This window comes from Crocodylus porosus, unplaced genomic scaffold, assembly GCF_001723895.1.
Source record: "Crocodylus porosus isolate Cpor-Errol unplaced genomic scaffold, CroPor_comp1, whole genome shotgun sequence".
Classification (NCBI taxonomy): Eukaryota; Metazoa; Chordata; order Crocodylia; family Crocodylidae; genus Crocodylus; species Crocodylus porosus.
The window spans coordinates 54,762,989-54,784,867 of record NW_017728948.1 but is presented as its reverse complement, the minus strand read 5'-3'; the positions used below and the strand labels follow the sequence as shown (position 1 = coordinate 54,784,867).

Below are 21,879 nucleotides of genomic sequence, written 5' to 3'. Positions count from 1 at the left end.
TCCCAGCACCACTGTCTCCCCAGCTCTGAGTGCAGCCCCAGCCCAGCCCCCCCACCAGGAAGAAGCCAGAGCAGCCCACAGCCCCAAGCATAAAGCCCACCCTCACCCCACGCACAAATCTGGTGGGGCCACCCCTGGGATGCATGCAGCAGTGGGAGCCACTCCCACCCACCCCCAGCTCCATCCTGTACCACACACCAGCTGGGCAGTACCTGTCCCTGCCCCATTGTCTCCCTCACTGTGGAGGCCTTGATCTGTCCCCCCCCCATGCCCCTTCTCCCCATAGACTTACCAGCTGCACACATCTCCAAGCTGCCAGGCTGCATAACAGCAATCAGATTTGTATCAGCCGATACAGCCAGTTAATAGTCAGCCATCAGTATTGGCCAAAAAACCCTTTATTGGTACACCCCTGCTTGCTAGAGTTCATGCTCCTTTTTATTTTCCTCATTAGGATTTGATTTCCGCTTTTTGAAAGAAGCCTTTTTTCTGCCTATTACTTCCACAACCCTTCCATTAAACAATGCTGGCTTTCTTTTAATCCGCTTTCCTTTTGTTTTTTGGATTTGTATTATGCATTTGTTCTATGCCTCCAATATGGTGTTCTTAAGCAGTTCTCATGCTGTTTGCATTCTTCACCTCCTTACCCTTTTTAACTTCTGTCTAACTAGCCTCCTCATTTTGGTGTAGCCTCCCTTTTTAAAGTTAAAAGCTCCTGTGGTAGATTTTCTTCTCCTCTTCCCTCCTACATGGACATCAAATCCAATTACACTGGGGTCACTACTGCAGAGAGACTCAGTAACACTTACCCTTTGCACCAAATCCTACGCGCTACTTAAGACTAGGTCTAGAATGGCCTTTCCTCTTGTACATTCCAAGACTAACTACTACAGGAAGCAGTCTTTTGTAACATCAAAAAATTTGGTCTCTGTATCCCAGCGTGCTGTTAGAGTGACCCAGTCTATTTGTGGATAATTTAACTCGCCTATTATTGTGTTTACTGCTGTCCCAGCCTCTCTCATCTCTCAGCATTTCTAGCTCACTGATGCCGTCCTAGTCTGGGGGTCAACAGTATATCCCGTCATACTTTTTTTATACTGAAACCTGGAATTTCTTTCCACAGAGATTCTACAGTACCCCTCTTATCAGTTGAGAAATCTACCCTATTTGACTTAATGAAGTCTTTGATGTAGAGTGCTACTCCCCCTGCCAGTATGACTTATTCTCTGCTGTACAATTTGTATCCTGGTATACAGCATCCTATTGGCTTTCTAAATTAAATTTAGATTTTCTAAGTAAAATAACAAGTGGAATCCATCATTTGAAAAAGTGCATGAAAGGCTTCAATTTACTGCATTACAACAGACAGTCTAGCCATGGGCATTACTTCATTTTAAATTAATGGTATAGGTCATTTAAAATGTACAGCTTTATCTTAAAATGCAATATAGCAGATAAATAACTCAAGGCAAAATTTCACGTTTTTTCCATCAATACTATTGCTTCCTAAGTACCAAGTCTATTTTGGATATAACTTCCCTTCATGCATACCTGAATTTTTTCCTCCCCCAGAAGGGAATACATGCACTCCCAAAGGAAAAATTTTAAAGGACAAACTAAGCCTAATTTCACATTTTCACTATATGTACATAGATCCCTCAGAAAACAAAACCATGTATACAACCCTATGGTTAGAACTTGTGTTTACATAAGGTTCCACACAAGTCCCTATTAAACAAAAGTTTCTTGGTATTAAGGGAAACAAACACAGCCCAAATAACTTTCTGATGATAAAATAATTTTCCCCAATATACTGCAGTGTTACGACAACATTTGTCAGGGTTTAAGACAACCCTGTTGTCAGGTCACAAGCTATGATGAGCACTCAGGAAATATTCTAAATTCATGCCGCATCTGTGAAGTCATCCATATGTAAATCCCCATTAGTACTACTGGAAGTGTTGCAAACAATAGACATGCAGGTCGGGCCTTTGGGAAGGCAGCAGTTTTTGCACACAAAGCGCTTCTGATGATCCTATTCGTCTTTCAACTTGCATTTAGTCTAACAAATGCAACTTCGCAGTTGGGGCACAAAACTGTTTTAGAGTTGGCTGTGGAATGTGTGTACCATAAATACTTATTATCATGGAAGAACAACAAAAAAAGAAACAACCAAAAGAAAGGCATGTGCTTCCTGGAACCTTACCAAACTTTTTTCCTTCTTTGGTTGTGCCGGTCATCTTGATTTTGGCAACCTCAAAGAAATCTTTTATTTCCCTTTCATATAACCGTGATAAATAATCCATGTAATTCTTAAAAGAAAAGAAAGCACAAATATATGGTATTCTAAACAAATGTAGCCATATAGAATCTGCAAATGAAATGAAGGGAACTATAATCATGATGTCAAGCAAAATAAAAAGCAGACTCTCTAAACAATCTTAGTTAAATAAAACCTAAAGCTATGCTGCCAGGAAAACACAAATTGCCATGCTCCCAAGTGGATTTGTTACCATCTCACCTCCCATTGGAATACACAAACAGAAAGGAGACCATTATGCATTTTTCCAGAAACCATTCTGGCATTTGCTTTAGAGCTTTAATACTTCAGCCTTCAGTTATGAATATGGCTTCTTTAAAAAGAATGGTATATTACTGAGGTGAGACTTGCTATTGTGGAACAATTCTTTTCCTCCACTATACCTGTAAAAATTTGTATACAATTTATGGTTAGTTTTTCACTGCATGGTACTTACCCAGTTTAAAACAGCACTTAAACCAGAGGTCAATGTTTTGACCGGAGTACCAAAAATGTCCCAACCTTGACCCATGCCTCAACTTGGTGTGCTGGGGCAGATGGCAGGGAAGTTGCAAGGGGCCCAGTCCTCGTTGCTGGTGGTAGATGCACAGGCACCTCCAAATGAAGAGCAGGGGAGGGGCCAGGGTTGCACTGCCCCAGCCCCTTCCCTGCCATGCACCAAGGCACACATGCAGCCATTGCCAGCCATGGAGCCCAGGCTGCTCACAGCAAGTGGCAAGCAGGCTGCAGACAGCTGCACTAAGGTCCGGAGCTCTGGCCTACCTCCATAGCTGGCAGCAGCTGCAAGTGTACCTTGGGGCACAGGGTGGGGAAGGAGTTGGGGTTGAACAACCCCAGGCCCTCCCCTGCCATCTGCCCAGAGGCACAAGTACATCCACTGCCAGCAATGAGTTGGACAGGGACTTTGCAGACCTCAGCACAGCAGCTTGCCACCTCCCAGTTGCCTGCCACAGCCAGCTTGGCCTCTGGGCAGGCCCCTACTGCCTGCCATGGAACCCAGGCTGCTTGCAGCAGGCACTGGGAAGGCTGCAAACAGCTGCACTGAAATTTGCAGAGCCCTGACCCAGCTCACTGCCCGTGATAGCTGCATGTGCACTTCTGGGCAAATGGCAGAGGAGTGGCCAGGGTTGCACTGCCCTGGCCCCTTCCCAGCCATGTATCCTGAGGCACACACGGAGCTGCCAACAGCCATGGACCCCAGCGGGGACTTTGGACCTCAGTGAAGCTGTTTGCAGCCTCCCGACCGCTTGCCACAGCCGGCCCAGGCTCTGGGCAGGTGCTGCCTGCCACAGAGCCCAGGCTGCTTGCTGCAGGACTTGCAGCCTCCTGACTACCTGCTGTGAGCAGCCAGGGCTCCGTGGCTGGCAGCAGCTGCCCAAAGCCTGGGTTGACTGTGGCATGCTGAGCAAAATGGCCTTGCATGCCAGGCGTTGCCAACCCCTGCTTTAAGCTTTTTTGAATTAAAAGAAAATAATAAACAGTTATGCAGAACTAGAAAAATCTGGCTATGCAAGGCATGGGAATTTGGTAGTGGGGGAGGGGTGGCAGTATTCAATTACCACTGCTCCCCGCTGCCAGATTTCCCAAACTGTGAGGAGCCCCTCAAGCCACATGCCAGGGTTCTGCAGGCCAGATTTGGCCCACAGGCTGTGGGCTAAGCACCCAGACTTTATACAGTTAAAAATAAAAAAAAAAAAAAAAAAACGAACAAAAAACAAGGACTGCTGATGTTCAGGAGAATTTACAATGTCTACCAAATACAGAAAAATGAAGATACTATTATGCAAGCAGCAAGAAAATCAGAGTAGAAGATTAAGTCAATAGTAATTGAGCCATATTATTTAAAAACAAACAAAAACAAACTTGTGATTCAAATTTTAAAAAATGTGGCAGCTCTGACGTACAAGAATAATGCAAGGTTGTGTCTCACATACTTTTGTTAGCCCATCATATTTTCCATAATCTGTATTCTTGAGCCACTCCATCAGTTTGGCATATCGAAGTAAGTCTCTGTGGAAGGGATGGTGATTGGGTAATGTCAACTCGATAGAATGCTGGGCAAGTGTGGAACTTTGATCATGACCCTTAACAGAAAGCAAAAAAAAAAGGTTAAACATAAGTCTGGGGGTAGTTTCTGTACTTCCCACTAAAGAAACTGCACTGAACAGATTAAAAGAAAACCCAAAAAGAAACAGACTACAATATGAATGAAAATTGTTTGTTTGTTTTTTTTACATTTCGTTGGTCTGAGCTACAGACATCTGATCTTAGTTAAAGGACTGAGTGCTACATGACACAAATAATAAGAAACATTTTAAAACATTCTGGATGAGGCAGGCAGCAACACCTAGCAGTGAGGTTGGTCAAACTCCTCCATTTAAGACCATTTTTCTGTTGATTCCAACTTTGCCAAACACAAACCATTTAGGTTTACAATTTTCTAAGCTAAGCATCTACTCTCAGGCTGAAAGTAGATTTTGATTTTTGGAAAGTGTCAAATAAACAGTTTAGCCATTTCAGAGAACAAAAGTTAAAGAATACTAGAATTATTCTGCCCAGGGTATAAAACATGCTATGTTTTAAGCTTTAGCTAACCCAAGTTATGGGGCAAAGACCTAAAAACTAGCAAAACTGTTCCATATTGAAAGGATGGACCTTCTTCTGCTGTTCCTGTGAAAAAGCTGCCCTCATCTCCATAACTTCCTGTGTCCCCTTTGTGCTGTCAGGGAAGCATAGACCTATCCTGCTTGGGCAGCATGATTCCCATGACCCAGCAGAAGTTACCCAATGTTGTAAAGTCAGCATCCGTAACTGTTGCCCACTTTCCCTAGACAAAGGAAGCATGCCTACACAGGTCTGAAGATGGAAAGACAGGAGACTAGCTGGTAGAGTATAACCTTTATAATTTATGTCAGCTGTTGAACTGCTCTAATTTTTGTGATCTGCCAACTTAGATCACTGAAGCAGGAAAGCAGTTTAGACTCACCTTTTCTTTTGTACCAAGCAGAAGTCAGACAGACATGGGAAAATTGGGACCAAGTAGATATAGAAAGTTCATTTGGGGGGGAAAAAAATAGAACTCAACTTTTTAACTCATGTTCATGGACACGCTTCATTTAAATAAATGGACAACTTGACACTCAGTCAAACATGAACTGAAAAAAAATAACCTAAAGTAGATTGTCTCCAAGCTTTCCTGGATTTGCACTAAGTAGGAAACAATTCTTTATGAGATATTACAGCTCTCATTCCTAGGATCAGAATGATACAAGCTGTACAACTACATGTACAAAATGCTGAGACATGAAATGAGGTAAGAAAGAGAAATGAACACCAAAAAAAAAAAAGATTCCTTGACCGAAATGTCTTTTTCTTGCTTGTCCTACCAACAGATTAAAAGTAAAAGTTGTTTTTCTCTCCAAAATTAATTAAAACCTTTAAGTTACTTGAGTCCAGCAAAAACACGAAGGAGTAATTCTGAGAGCTGTAGAACCTGCATGCCAGAGTTGTCATCTTGCTAAGAAACAAAACACACAGTTACTAGCCACTCAGTTCAGATAAATACACAAAATGTGTGCACTTTGTGGTAACATTAGGAATCGTGCCATTTTACTGCTTTAACCTGATATACAAAATAACAAATATAGATCAGCTGGGGGTTAAAAAAGTGGGGGGGAGGAGGGATAATTTATGACTTTAGAGCAGCAGCTTTTATAGTACTGTGTTACAGCAGGATGTACATTACTATCCTAATATCAAATTTTCAACTGTTTTTTGATGACCATTTCTATGGTTAAGTTTTTCCCTGAAACTGGATATTGAAAACCTCTTTCATGTCGTTCCAGGGGCTGGCAACCTTTATAAAGGCACAGGTGAGAACAACCTAGCTCCAGTAGCATGGCAGCAGTTGGGGAGGGGAAAGGGATAGAAGTTGCCTGTGCCCATGCCAGGTATAGACACCTGGGAGCTTCACCTGCACCACCACCTGCTTCTCCAGGTCCCCCACTCCTCAGCCGTGGAGCAAATATAGCTTTCAGGTGGTGGGGATTTGAGAAGAGGCTAAGCAACTGGAAGCTGCATCCACGCTCTCCACCCACCTTCTGTGCCTCCTAGCTATAGCGTGGGCACAGCTAGAAGCTGCTCAGCCCTGGCTCGGTTCCCCACTAGCTGGATGGTGGGCCCATGTTGCCACTGAATGGGAAGTACAGAGAAGCAGCAACAATGCTACCACAGCTTCCAGCTGCCCAGCCCAAGCACAAGTTCAGGCAAAAGCAAAGCCTTCCAGCTCCGAGGGCTAAATCCAGTGGCTCCATGGGACAGATCCAGACTGCAAGCTGTACACTGTCAGCCCGATCTATTCTATCCACCAGCTGTGCAGCATTATATCACCTTTTTTCAACAGAAGCCTAATCTGCATTCCAGTTGATGCTGCTAGAAACATTCTGACACTCAGGCAACATCCTTATTGCTTATTCCATCTGATAACTCTTATCATGACCCTCTTCTGCCACTATAAAAATGTATTTCTGTTTGGTATCAATAGTCTTCATATAGTCATAGTTGACAGTGTTTCTCCCTTTAGCTGGTATTTATTAAGTTTTGTTCTCTTACCTTTCCTTACGCTTCCTCCAAATTAGTCTCTCCCTGTTAAAAATCTTTATTGCTCTATTCTGAATATTTAGGCAAATTGAATGAAATTATTTTTAGTACAAACAGGCCCAGAACTAAATGCGATACTCTAGATGTGGTTTCTCCACCTCTGCCAAATAGAGAGAAATATCTCTTCCATGCATCACAACATGCTGCCTCTTGATATGTAGCACAAAATTACAATTGGCTGTTAGTTACCACAATACACTGCAAACTTTCATGTACTTTGCTGTTCACTGTCCCTTAGGACCATTTCAAATTAAGGAATTACAAATGATTTTTCTTCATCATAGAACCTGGTCTAGGAAGATTAAAGTAACACGTATTTTATTTTCCAAATCTGACTCTTATTTAAAATTAACGATAAGAGCCCAGACAATTAAATGCTTAAGTATACCAACTGCTACGTTAGCAATGGTTACTGCTATAGCCTTTGCAATTGCAATGAGCTCTGGAGCTGCATTTCTGTTTTAAGTTTGACCAACTTTTTTGAATGATGTAAAAACAGTAATTTCTTAAGAATGTATTTTAAAATACAAGGGATTGGATTTAGTCTTATTTAAGTAGGACAATTAAACTTTATTGTCCCGTTGCCCTATCTAATAAACTGACCCATAAAGGAGACTGCCTGTATCTGGACTGGATCTTTCATGTTTCCCAACTGCCTCTTCTGCTTTAGGATGGTTTCAAATCTTTCCTCTTCTCCCCCCACTCTCCTTTAAGGAAAACAAGAAAAGTGCTTCCAAAGCAAACCTGAAGAAATAACTGAAGTCCTTTTAACAGAAATACAACTCCAACAATGTTAAAAACACAAAATAAAATGTGCCAATTAACAATTTTTTTTTATGTACACTGAAAGGAGCAACTTCTCCACTGTTCATCCAACTGCCTCAGATGATACTATTCCTTTTTTTGTAAACTACCATCTTCTCCACAAACATTTGTACCCGAGGCACTTTAAACATAGGCTTTAAAAACAAAGCATTAAGAAGAATTGTTGTTACTTAAATTTGAAATGAGAGGTTAAACAAAGGCATGTTCCCTTGAAGGCCACCAGCAGTTCATACTCAAAAGCATGGATTTCATTACTAGTTTATCAAACTGAATGCGGCCGATGAGGATGCAAACTCAAAAGGAGCATCACTGAAAATTTAAGCAAAATATAGAACTTGGCGGGTATTAGTACCTATTCTGAGCATGACGGCCAGAATTCTTTGCAAAGGCAATAGGGTGGGCACACACTCACACACCCCTGTTAACCAATTAAGTTTGTCATTTGTATGTAGTTCTCCTCCAGTATAAAAGTACCTCCTTCAATGGCAATGAGGCTTAGCTAAATGGTGCGGGTTGAAGTCATCTGACATTAAAAACAGAACAACTGAATTTCTCCCCCATCTTAAACTTTTATAAGCAGCCCAGGGAGGAACAAACAAGTCTGTACTTAATAGTACATCCATCCTGTTACTGCACTGCCTTACACATCTAATATTCAGACTTAATTTGTGACCACAACTACACTTCTGCACAGTCTCTAATAGAAAAAAAAAAAAAAAAGAGAAACCAACAACAGAAGTGGCGTGCCACAGATTTGCTTTTAATGGGGAAGTTAAAAGAAAGCAACTAATAAATGACAATTTTCAGGAGTGCTAGTAAGTTATTCTTCTACATAACAGAGAAACATCTTATTAGAAGGCACTTTCACCCTGCCATTACGAATAATATTTATATAGTCAAATGTAAAGTTATGTCTGGAGAGGATTATACAGTATTATTCTTTATATGGAAAAAAAATGTCCTCATGATAAGGAGAGCTATAAATTAGTTTTTAGATTGTCTATATTAGTTGCATAAAATATTACACTTACTACAAAATGAGTTGTCCAAATGAATGTTGAAGCAGAACCTGCATGGTGTGAGGTACAAGGGAGAGCAATGGCAACTAAGAGAGAACTGTTTATTTCTCATTCACTAAATCTGAGATAATTGATAAGCTGAAAAAAGATGGTATATACCCTATACTTTATTAAATGGGCATTTAAGATGTTTCTTAACTAAAACATTTGATTTTATGACCATGTTTTGGTCCCAATTAGCTTAGATAATTTAATCTATTGTAGTCCTCCTTCATAAAAACAACAACAAAACCCTTATCACTATGTTTTCTTAATTATACTTCAGGGGGCAGGTGAATGCTGCATCTCTGTATTAGGGGACACGAAGCTTGAGCACCAATACAACCAAAAAGGTCGAGTGTGGTTCCCCATAATCAGCAAGGCAAGTTTCCTATTTGTAAAAGCCAAAGTCACAACTATTGGTTAGGTTTAGCAAGCTTAAAAAAAAAAAAAAAGAAAAAACTGAAGAAAAGTTAGAGAACTTGAATCAAACCCAGTGTACTCACAGGAACTGAAAGACAGTAGGACCTGTTATAAAGCTGAAGTAGGATCTGAGTAAACTAATTGGAGATAAAAATACAGGAATAAAGAGAGCATTCAAAAAAGAAAGAAAGAAAATGAGAAGCTACCAACCATACATCTCCCACAGAAAACAAGTCTAAGAACATGAATTCTAAACAATTCACAAAACAGCAAAACCAAAATGAGACAATTTTACTAGCTACAAGAACCATAAAAGAAGCATCTACAGAACTTAAGAACGTCAAATTTCCCAAGTCCTAAAAATACTTAAAACAAAAAATCCAGTGTAGATCTTTAATTCACACTCATATTTTAAGTTTTAGAAGCAACATCAGTTATACTCAGACCAGATGTAGAATTGGAGTACACTGCTCCAAGAAGTACCAGGACCAAAACCCTATCAGGTCATGCAAAATCTGGTTTCCACTGTCACTGCAATCTACCGTATTTCCAAATCCATAGCTTCATCATAGCTCCAAGCAGCTGCAGAGACTGGAACTCAGCCATATTTCATAACTGAACTGCATGAAGCATTGGAACAATAAGAGTAATTGTAGATTTAAAGAAAATCTAATAGTTTCCCTGATGCAATTTGAGTGTGTGCACGCATGTAAAAGTAAGCCCTTGCACAGTGGAACAGGTACCCTTTAAAAAGACTGATCAGTAAGAGACAGCTTGAGTGTTTAATCTATCTGTGTCAAAACTGAAAGATAAGAAAGTAACTGTACTTAATACTGCCTTACAAAAATGAAGCTTAAAATACATGTTAACATAGGCACCTTTGTGCAGAAATATTACCATATTCACCTGAATCCAAAATGAACTTAAGATGACCCCCCATAACTAGATTCTATGCTTAGAAAAATTTATAAATTTGTTATAATTTTACGTGTACAGAATTTAATTATTAGAGGGTCATATTAAATTCATCTCCTCCATTACTGCAGCTCGGCAAGCAGTGTCAGGAGGGAGGAGGTGGGGCCACCAACTGCTGCTCCCTTTTCCCCTGCCAGCTTACTCTATGGCTCCAGCTCCAGCCTGAGGCACAGAGAACATGCATGGGTTCAAGCTGGGGCTGCATTGCCTGGCTAAAACTGGAGTAACAATATGCTCCAAGCCCAACTGGAAGCTAAGCAACAGCAGGGACAGAGGCTGCAGGGAGCAGGTAGCAGTTATGGCTCTCACTTCAACCACCGATCAGGGCTGGAGTCATAGCTGCAGCAATGCCTGCCCCCCCCCCCACACTTTCCCCCAGCCCTACACCTTGCACTCAGATCTAAGACAAGGGACTCCCACCCTGCCCATGCTAAATGAGGGAAAAAAATCTGTTGTCTTGTACTCAAGTAAACAGATATTTTTGTACTTTCTATAGTAGTTGACACTTAACCTTTGGATTAGTAAGTGTGCCAGTCAGTCAAACAATTCAATCTGAAAATGTACTTCAACTGCATCCCAAACTTTTCAATTGTTCAGAAGTTTTGAAAACAAGTATCAGTCAGCTGCAAATAACAGTATTAAAAAAGTGAAGTATATACCTGCTGAACGAACACACTATTCAGATGATTGGTAAGTCTCCGGGCAAACTGCTCACGCAGGTCACTAAACCGCTGTTGCTGCTGTTGGACTGCGTGAAGCATATCATGTCCTTAAAAAAGTAAAATCAGAATGCAAAAATTCTTAAGGAGGTTATATTTCCTGAGGCAGGGTTTCGGGGCAAGACTCCCCCAGCACAAAGAGGTGTGATCTAAAAGACCAAATGGAAAAGTGCTAGCATAACAACTAATTTAACACATTTTATGAAGGCATTACCTGGGCGAAGAGCTACATTCATGCATTGCAGAAGGGCATCTGCTGCATTAGTGCAAGCTTCAATGCCTCGAGAGGATGTCAGATCTCCCTCTTGGAGAGCCTTTATGTGACCTTTTGCCAAATCCATATGGTTCTACAAAGATAATACACAGTAGGATAGCTTAGGAGTTTAGTTCTATGCTATTCGAATGGACAAGCACAGATTATAAAAAAAGAAACCCAAATTTAATTGCATCACTGTAGCTGCTTGGAAAAGAAAAAAAATCCTCTCATTTGCTTTTCTTTAAAAACCTTCACACACTATTAGTAAACATTTATTGCCAAACACAAGAGGACAGCATTAACGTACTTACAACTAAGAATTCTATCTCAGACAGTAGTTTCACATTATTTGTGTTGCTGAGATGGATGAGGTGATTGCTTTCTGAAATCTGATCCATTTGCTCTTTTACACTCTGCAGCATTTCTTCATAGCTGCTCAGCTTCATCTCAATTTGATCCACTTCCTTCAGAGCCTCATCCAGCAGCTTCATCAAGATGTTCACCTGTTTCTCTGAGGCCATGATCGACTGTATGTTTGCCTGCACAACCAACAATTAATTTATCTACAGCTAGATTCTGAATAAACCACTTGATAACTGAACGTAGTAGGATTTATTTAACATGTCAATTAAGTGGAACTCCTCTCACTACTGAATGCCAGACTTCCTGTGTCACCCAATTTTAATTATACAAAAATATTTAATTTTAAATGCTATCCATCACAGAATAAAAGTCATAGATAGCCCATGGCAGTTTCCAGAATAGTCTCATTATGAAAAGTTAATATAAAATTAAAGTTTTACTCTAACTCTCCAGGTCCCATAGTATTTAAATATTATTCTGCATGCAACGACTATGGGCATAAAATACAGATTGGTCTCTACTACATAGACACTATTCATGGTGTTAAGGAAACAGATTATTTGGTAATAAAACCATGTTGCTACAAAAAACAAACCACAGCTTTGAATGCAACATCTCCATGCTTATGGCAACAGCGTAACAAGAGCTGGGAACATTTTTTTGACTGTTCTGCAAGAAGGTGGGGAATCTCCAACTCATCACCACTTGTAGGTATCAAAGACTTGGCAGTTTCTTTTTCTTTAAAGAAAAAAGTCCTGTTAAAGGTTGTCAGTCAAATTCTGCCACACTCTTGTAGGCATGAATTCAGAGACCTTAATTAAAAAAAAAAAAGTCTCCTACAGTGCATAAAATATTCTTGGAAAAGTCAACACCTAACTTATTTTCCCCATGTCATGCAGTCACCTCATTTTATAGTCATCTTATGTAGATTATCTTTATTTCATAGGTTTTTTACTAAACAGATTCTTATTGAGTTGAATTTTATTAATTTTTCAAGAAAAGAAAAGCCCCCTACACCATCTTCCCTTTTTTCTCCTCAACCTTTCCTGATCTCTGTTTAGCTTATCCCTACAATGCCTGGAAGTGGATTTCAAGTTCTAGAATACACAACTCAAAGAACATGCCATTCTACTTAGCAGATACATAACAAGTTTTGTGTCCTGGGTAAAACCTTGCTTTGTGGGGGCATCAAAGAAGAGGGCAGTTAGTCCTGCCTGCCCCAGGAACTCAAAGATCCCACTTGCTGTGGCACATTGCATATCCCCTGAATGGTGTCCTCAACTCAGGCAGAAGCTCAATGCAGGGCTGCTGCTGTCCTTGCAAAGATTCACCAGGGTGTGGCATTCCAGCTCCCCCATTAAAGTACCTGAGGCTGGTGCTTTGCTTGCTACCTCTAGTTACAATACTGCTGCTCAGGAACAGGAATACAGATGATCAGCTGTTTCTACATGCAGCAAAATATACTTTGGCCCCTATTTTAGAGCATGCTGAATGCATGCAAACAAACATAAAATATGCCATTTTTACAACAGCAATTAATAAGACAAGTGTATTACACTGAACTAACGATGTCCTCAAAAGTTAATTAAGGACCTCCTCAAGGCCAACTTGAAAAAAAATGCAAAATCAACATCTATTCATAGGAGGCAATCACTCAGGACTGGCTCAAATGGAGAAAGAGTTTGCCGCAAGAATCTCAGTACTCTGAAACCTCATGACAACAACAGGAAACAGAAAAGTGGGAGCAGCAAAAGAAGCATGTCAAGGACCAAATCAGGAATCCAGAGCTATCCACCCTGCAATGAAACACGTACCAAAGTTGCAATAGAACCGGTCAATCCTGGATTGGCTTTATAAGCCATCTTCAGACCCACAGATAAGAGTCCTGGAAGACAATCAGCCTTGATTATGAGGGATTGCTGATGACTTTGAAACCTTACAATGACACCAACCGATGGAAAAACAGAAGTGGTAGAAACCGTGTCGCAGACTGAACCAAGAACCTACAGCCACCCATGCCACATGAAAACACTTGCCTGGAGCTGCAACAGAGTCTGTCAATACCAGATAAGCCTTGCCAGTCATCTTGAGACACACAGATAAGACAACCATGGAAGAATATCATCCTTGACCATGAGGGATGGCCAATAATTGAATTTAACCCGGCATACTAACCCATTATCAGTAACTCTTTACAAGAAATCCTTACCCCATCTAGCACCTGCAGCTCTCTGGATAATTTTTCTGCAAAGGCTTCAGCATTGGAGATAGCATATTCACAGCCTTCCATCATTATTTCAATATCCTGCTCCTCTCTTGCATTTAGCTCTTGATACTCATCTACAGATTCTTCATCTCCTCCTGTTACGCTCTGATTCTCTCCACTTGGAACAGATTCTTACATGAAGAAGGGGAAAGAAGCCCAAAATAAATGCATCTGTCTGGCAAACTGGGAACAGTACTACCATTTTACAGTTAGATAAATATATTCAACCTCCTTTAAATGAAGTGAATTAGATGGACTAATAGTCAAAGCCATATTAAATAAGAGGACAGCAAACATGTTACAAAAGCATGCATGCACACAGACATCCAAAAACTCTATATTCTTCCAAGTCACTCAGCATTTTGGTGGTAAGAGTCCCAAAATTCACTGATGGGTGAAATTCTCCAAACTTTTTTAATGCAGACAAAGTATACATAGCCATCCCCATATCAATAATTTGTGTTGGTCTAAGATTCAGTTAGTGCTTTACAAAGGGACATGTCTGTTCTTTTACACTGACACCGAGAATGTTCACTGGGCTTTATTTCTGTCGTATTCTAGAATTCTTCTAAAACATGTCTGCAGATGTTGCATTAGATCTGCCAAAAGAAAATACTTTTACTTCTTCAATGATAGGGGAACAGATAGAACCCCACTGAATTTCATGCTTCATCCACTGGAAATAAAAAGCAAGCGGTCATCCATAATGCTTAGGGATTTTGCAGAGAGATGAAGAAAACTATCACAGACCTTTCCAATCCATTTCTTCCAGATTCCAAGAATTAGTCAAGAAAGCCTCATGGTCACCCTTTCTGAAGTGTGCTAACAAAGCTAGCAGACAGTCAGGACACTTCATATACATAGGGAAAGATAGAACTACAGATAATACCAACATCTCTATTAATTTGGCATTAGTAGGTGACATCTGAGTTCAGAATTACTGGGACTTAGCATAAATGCTTTCTTCTACTACTTACACAGGAAAGCTAGGTGTTGGGCTATAACTGACAACAGAGTTGATATCCAGAGGCTTCTTTTTAACTACACCTGCCTTCCTAATCCTGAATAAAGCATTCCAACCCTACCTCCGGTAACTTTTACCAACAGTTACACACACAGTCAGCTCACAGCTAGATGTGAACAATTCCCTGACACATTTAATACCAAGCAAAATTAAATTAAATTAGTCCTCACCAACTGAATGTATGGAAAGGAAAAGAGATCTCCCCCAGAATTTTTGTCATGATCTTTAAGCAATTCATGTTCTTGGTGACCGACTCAAATTTCTGAATCTCTAAGATTGGTAATAGAGTTTTTTGGTAATTTAAAATATTAACGTTTGCCATTTTATAGCAACACTTTTGGAATTTTTAGAAATGCCAATAGCAAAACAGCTATAACCAAACTGAAATGCAATATGCACATTATTCTGCATTACTCCTGAATTTAAAAATACATTTGGTATTTTTTTTCTAACTTGTCCATAAAGTCCCCTAAGTAGCCTGATCTTCTAAGTTAAGAATCAAATAACTCCTACTACAGTTGGCAGGAGCTACTGGGTTCTTTGTGCCCTTAAAAAAAAAAAAAAAAATGAAGTGATTTACTGTTTAGGAACCTAAATTTTACCACTTCCTGTAAATATCTTTACCTCTGCTTCAAATTATGCTAAGAAAAATTAACAGAAAAGTAATTTGCTACATAAACAAACATTGGACTCAGTCATTAGGACTCAAGCTGGTGCTCAACAAAATTTCTCAAGGGAACAAGCAGTAATGAAGGAAGTGAGAATTATACTTCAAGAAGCTATTAAAAAGTCCAAACAAATAATAAATGGTAACTGCCACAGGCCTTCACTGTCCTTTTTTGTCACAATAATGAAGAAATTGTTGCATTAGAATACGAGAGAGTGAACATCTATATTCCTTATTTTCAAAGGATGCAGTCATCCAAAGGTTGACCGAAATGGCACACAAGATGTTAACATACCCCTATATAGAGGTCTTGAAGTTACTTCCTTTCACAATTAGAAACCACACTCAAACTATTTCAGAAGTACAAAAGCAACTTAAAATTACCAAAAAAATAATGGATTCACAGAAGAATAAAGGAAAAGGTGTTACGCACCTTCTGCAACTTTAGGTAGTTCTGGAGAATAAAAAGGTATGAAAAAGCAGAGGAAAGGAAGCAAAGAATATTAGCTAGGCAGAGTATGAACACTGATGTTTTTAATGGCAATAAATTTGAATGTTATAACATCACAATAGTTTGAAAAGTCAGAATTCAACATGAAAAAAGCAGATTCCCATGGGACTTCCTCCTCCAACTCCATCGACAATATTTGAGTCTAGTGACTCAAGCTTATTTACAAAAACCTTCAACGGTTTAATAACAGATTAGGAAATTTTCCATTTCTGATGGAAGTCATGTGTATTAACATTTTAAGCTGTGTTCAAAATTCTAATAAGGTAAGTCATTTTGCCTTTTACGGTTAGCCATGTTATTTTAAATCAGAACAGCTTTAGCTCTGTTGTCTGTTTACCAGCCTTTGCTATATCAGACTAATTAGTAGGTAAGTATGCAATTAAATATGACAAAAGCTCTCCAACATTCATGTATGGAAATCAGACTGCTCTAAGCTGAAAGAATCCTAAGCAAAAGCAAAGAGAAAAGCTTCCACAAGCTTATAAAAGACACAAAAGATTATAAAGTGCACAAAGGCAAATGAAAGGCCAGAATGAAAATAGTTGTCTTCCATTTACACTTACTAAATAAAGCCTGCTGGTGCTAGGGAAACATTCTTTCAATATTCACTAGGCATACAGTATACAGACTATTTAAGCCAGGGGTAGGCAATGTTTTTTGGCCAGAGTGCTGAAAAAGCCACAATGTCTACCTTGGAAGGTGCCAGTGTGCCGACATGCTGGAGCCCGGAGCAGCTGTCTGCAGCCAGCCCATGGAGCCCGGACTGCTTGCAGCGGGGCTTGCAGCCTCCCAGCCACCTGCTGGGAGCATCCTGGGCTCTGTGGCTGGCAGCAGCTGCTTAGAGCTCGGGCTGGCAGTGGTGTGCCAAGCAAAATGGTCTTGCATGTCATGCTTGGCACACATGCTGGGGGTTGCTGACCCCTGTTTTAAGCCATAGAAATCAACTTATTCCATCTTAGTGGTGGATCTCCTCTTCTAATCCATACTTGAATATATGGAATGATCTATACCAATTGGGCAGAAGGAGCTCCAATTATTTGCTACCTCAAAAACTGATCTTGCATTACGCATGCATGCAGGAAGTGTCTGGTGAATATTTTACCGTAAGTGTAAAGAGAAAAGTGTCATTTTTAAAAATATACATGATTTGAGTATACCTTCCAAAAGCTGGGAACTAACATTTACAAAGTCAATTTTCTTTCTAAGATATCTCTGATTCAGTTTCCAGATGCATGAAATGAAAGTATTCTTTTCCACTGTGCTGCTGGCAACCCATTTGTAAACCTTGTCAAAATGTAAGTCAAATTCAGGATTTTCCTGCAAGACAAAAGACAAGACATTAGGCTCACCAATCAGGATTAGTTCTTTGACTGAAAAGAGACAATAACTAGTATTTAGAAATTCTGTGATGATGGGATGAATGGAAGTTTTACAGCTGTCATCAGAATGGTCAACATAACCAAGAAATACACCTTAATCAAGGACAGCCTAAGCAACTTCAACAAATGGTAAATAATCCAAAATGGACTGTACGAGGCAAAATTTGAACCAAACCATTAGGCAAAGACTACAGACTGAGATGAAAGAACAAGAACATTTTCTTCAACTAGGACACTGACACAGGGTATGAAATGTGCGCTGGATTTAAGGAACCCATTTGCTAATACTAGCTAAAATAGCTGGTCTTCTTACCTGTAGGAAGCAGGGTAGATTTGTACTTTATGGACTAACCAAAGCACATATACTTGCGTCTTACCTGCCAACCACCAGAAACAGCAGTGGAATCCATAGGAAGCCATAAAAATCATTCCTTGCTCCACTTCTACAGGAATCTATTTGAAATTAACTTTTTCTGTATTTTAGAGATTTATAATGTTGCTGATCCTTCAAAGGATATAAGCACTTGAGGATAAATGACCAAATCAGCAAATCTTCACAAAAAGATGCAGTTAATTTTGTTTTAGTGTTCCACAAAACAGGACACTTGCAAAAGTAAACAATTCAATCTTTTTTTATACATAATTTATCCCATTGGATCCAATGAGAGGAATACTGCCTTAACACTTAAAAGCTTTCTTTTTACAGCCACTTACACACCCAGTACCGACTCTGCACTGAACATATGCTGATAAAAACACCTCCTCCCTTCCTAATGTCAGTTACACAGTCAGACGTGCTCATCCTCTCAATGCTATGCATTCTCTAAAAGTGAAACTGCCATTTGCTTCTACGTGTGTCATGAAACTCAAGATGATGGGAACTGAAGTCTTCATTTTAAATATTTCCTATAAGATGAAGTAAAACAAGACATTTCTCCTGCAGCTCATGCAGACAAGTGTGATATCTAATGGTACATTTTAAAGAGATATGGCAACACAATTTTGAATGGTAAGCATTACAGATGATACACAAAGTGTATATTTGGGGGTGGTAAGGAGAAACACCACATCATTTAAGAAACTATACATCACATATAGTCATAAGGGAACCAAATTAAAATTACACAGGTAAACAATTTTGGCATCAACTTGAGTGACTAAGTTTGCATCATTACCACTTTTCATGTGGATGTGAATTTATACATACCTCATAGCAGTTGTCACCAACATTTTTTGGAGGTAGGTCTAAATGACCCAGCTTAGGCCTGTGGAGGGCCAGTGCAAGGATCTGGCTGCAGTCACTTCTCCTCTCCATCCAGCTGCAGCACAGAACAGATAAAGCACCCACCTACAGCATGTGGGGGATAGGATTCACCTGACAAAGATCCCTTGGTTCCAGAGCCAAATCCAATGGCTTTGCAGGCCACAGGTTGCCAAACCCTGTTTTACAGGATATCCACAAGCTAGTTATGCTGAGTTAAAAGAGTAAAAGGGCTTAACCAAGCATCAGTCACTCCACGGTAACTGTTTTATGCATCCATTCCTATATCCAGGTAAGCAACAAGTAAAACCACAGAAGCTTACCCCTGAATGAAAGGGGACTTATTACCACAATTCAGTTTTTATTTACTGCAGGGGAGAAGCAACGCACACGAAAAAGTTAATATAAGGCAGCACAGCACGTTCCTTCACAAGCTTTTAACTTAGTATATTTTGTTCATCTGTCCACATTCACAAAGCATAATGTACATATCGTATTTGAAACATAATCAGCTTTACCAACTGGATGAACAGTCCTAAAATTAAAAAAAAAAAAAAATGTACCGTTTTCACTAAACCCAGGGGAGTTCTGGCAACTCTCCTAAAACAAAACTTAGATTTACTTTTCAATTTTAGTCTTCTCAAAATGTTAGCCACCATGCATTTTAAATACTAAATAAGGAAGTATACTTGGAAATCCAAAGGTCTTCCATTAGCAGACAAATCTAACTTTTAGTTTATTCCTACTAGGGGTCCAGCAATAAAGATTTTGTGGGCTGATACCAATGGCTGATTATTAACAAGTCACATTGGCCGATACCAATCTGATTGCCAACATGCAGCCTGAGTGTCCAGCTGGTAAGTCTGTGTGGGGGGAGGGGCGCAGATCAAGGCTCCCATGGTGAGGGAAGGAGTGAGGCTGGGGCAAGGGCAGGGGTAGGCAGTGCCCAGCTGGGGGCTGGCAGGGGAAGGGCAGCTCCAGCTGCTGCATGCAACCTAGGGGAGGCATGGAGGGCATGTGCCCCCTGGATCTGTGTGCAGGATAAGGGCAGGCTGCCCACTGCATGCTCAGGGCTGGGGTGATGCCAGGCTCTTTCCAGCACCGGCTGGACTGCAGCTGCACTTGGGGCAGGTAGGGCAGGCAGTGGTGCCGGGAAGGGAACTTACAGGTAGGCTACAGTGAATTTTGGGATAGCTGTAGCCACCCCACAGCCCCCACTCTCAGTACTGCCGCCATCTCTCTTGCCCACCCTGAGCAGAGCCCCAGCCCAGCCCCCACCAGGAAGAGCCTGACACCACCCCAGACCTCAAGCACACAGCAGGCAGCCCACCCTGGATCTGTGTGCAGGGTAAGGAGGGCACATTCCCCACCATACCTCCCACAGGGTGTGCGCAGCAGCAGAAGTTGCCCCCCCTCCCCACACCTCTCTGACTAGCTGCTCACAGCTCTGTCCTGCACCCCGCCCTGGCCAGGCAGTGCCTGCCCCTGCCCCACTCCCTCCCTCACCACAGGGTCCTCTATTTGCTCCCTACCACACACACTTACCAGCCAGACACTGCTCTCCAACCTGCCGGGCTGCATGCATGCTGCGGCTGCTCACAGCATTTATTGGCAACATTATCGGCCACATCAGCCAAAAAAGCCAATTGCCAATAGTATCAATCTTCCTTTTATCAGTGCCAATATAAATATGGGCCACCGTACTGGTACACTGTGAATTCCTACATAACACCAACTGACAAACACCAAGGAAGCGATGAATGAATGAGACATCTGCATTTTATTCCACCGTATCAAGGAACAGGCCTAGTCCAGGGATTTGAAGTATTTCTAAGAAAGAAAGAAATTTTGGCCTTCCATATAGAACAGAGCCAGAAAGAAGTTTATTATGGACATACACAATTTAGAGAACACCTCAGGATGGTATGTTTTTCAACAAGTAGCCAAACCTCTCAGAGGAGGGTTATAAAAGGTTACCTTTGCACAGAAATTAAAGATGCACCTATATAAATCGGTCCCATATCAGATCAGCAGCGATAACAGCAAAATTATCATCATCAGCAGCAATCAGCATTTTTTGGCCAATAATTTCACCAATAAATGCCACATGCATGCACACAGCCGCAGCATTCACACAGCCAGGAATATAGCCCAGCAGCTTGGAGGGCGGCATCTGGCCAGTAAGTCCATGGGGGAAAGGGGCAGTGGGGAGGGAAGGGGCATAGGGTGGGTCACAAATCATGGCCCCTACGATGAGGGAGGCAGTGGGGCAGGGGTTGCCCAGCTGGGGCAGCGGTAGCTTCCCACTGCTGTGTGGCCCCCCGGGGGAGGCATGGTGGGCATGTGCCCCCCAGATTTGTACACGGGGCCGGCCAGGGTGAATTGCCTGCTGTGGTCTCAGGGCAAGGGGCTGAGACAGCTTCTTTCTGGCAGGGTGGCTGGACTGGGGCTGTGCTCGGTGTGGGCGGCAGCGCTGGGAAGGGTGGCTACAAGGAATTTTGGGGTACCTATAGCCCCTCAAGCTCCCTGTTAGTGCTGGCCCTGCTCCAGGCACTGTGCTCTGCTGCAGCTGAGCCTGCCCTGCTCCAACCTGCTCCAAGTGCAGCCCCCCCCAGGAAGAGTCTGGTGTAGCCCCTGGCCCCAAGCCCACAGCAAGAGCCCACCTTCACCCTCACACAAATCCAGGGGCCCACATGCTCCCCATGCCTGCTCTGGGGGTGCATGCAGCAGCAGAGGCCACCCCCATCTCTCCACCACCCAGACAAGCCACCCATGGCTCCATCCTCCCCCGCAGGTTGCATTCACAGCCCTGGCTGAGCAGCACCCACTCCTGCCCCTGCCCCAATCCTTCTCTCACCATGGGGACCTTAGATTGCCCCTCCCCCCCAGTCTTACCGGCATGACACTGCTCTCCATGCTGCCCAGCTGCATTCCTAAAAATCCACTATCAGACTGGTATAGGCCAATATGGCTGGTTAATAATTGGCCATCAGTATCAGCCAAGAAAATCTTTATCAGTGCACCCCTCACAGAAATAGTTTTAGACGCATCTTATCTGGGTTCTTATGTATTGTTCAGCCCCACAGTTTCAGAGTGCATTCTGGTTCAGGTATTGCATAGAACTCAGCACAAATAATAAACCTACAGTCAAGCTTTCATTCTACAAAGGTGCC

At 41.5% G+C, this 21,879-nt stretch overlaps 1 protein-coding gene across 6 annotated transcripts in view; it reads right to left on the bottom strand.

The window, feature by feature from the left end:
* LOC109322174 (exocyst complex component 1) overlaps positions 1-21,879 on the bottom strand; it is a 54,959-nt gene that overhangs the window by 22,323 nt on the left and 10,757 nt on the right. For 4 of the 6 annotated variants that reach the window (XM_019553109.1, XM_019553108.1, XM_019553107.1 and 1 more), the window contains 8 exons: positions 17,224-17,383; positions 15,989-16,009; positions 13,808-13,995; positions 11,547-11,774; positions 11,194-11,326; positions 10,920-11,029; positions 4,255-4,404; positions 2,207-2,312 (listed from right to left, as the gene is read on the bottom strand). In XM_019553109.1, coding sequence (XP_019408654.1) covers positions 2,207-2,312; positions 4,255-4,404; positions 10,920-11,029; positions 11,194-11,326; positions 11,547-11,774; positions 13,808-13,995; positions 15,989-16,009; positions 17,224-17,383 — 1,096 coding nt within the window. The remainder of the gene's footprint in view (positions 1-2,206; positions 2,313-4,254; positions 4,405-10,919; positions 11,030-11,193; positions 11,327-11,546; positions 11,775-13,807; positions 13,996-15,988; positions 16,010-17,223; positions 17,384-21,879) is intronic. The other 2 variants (XM_019553110.1, XM_019553112.1) reach the window with 1 other exon arrangement.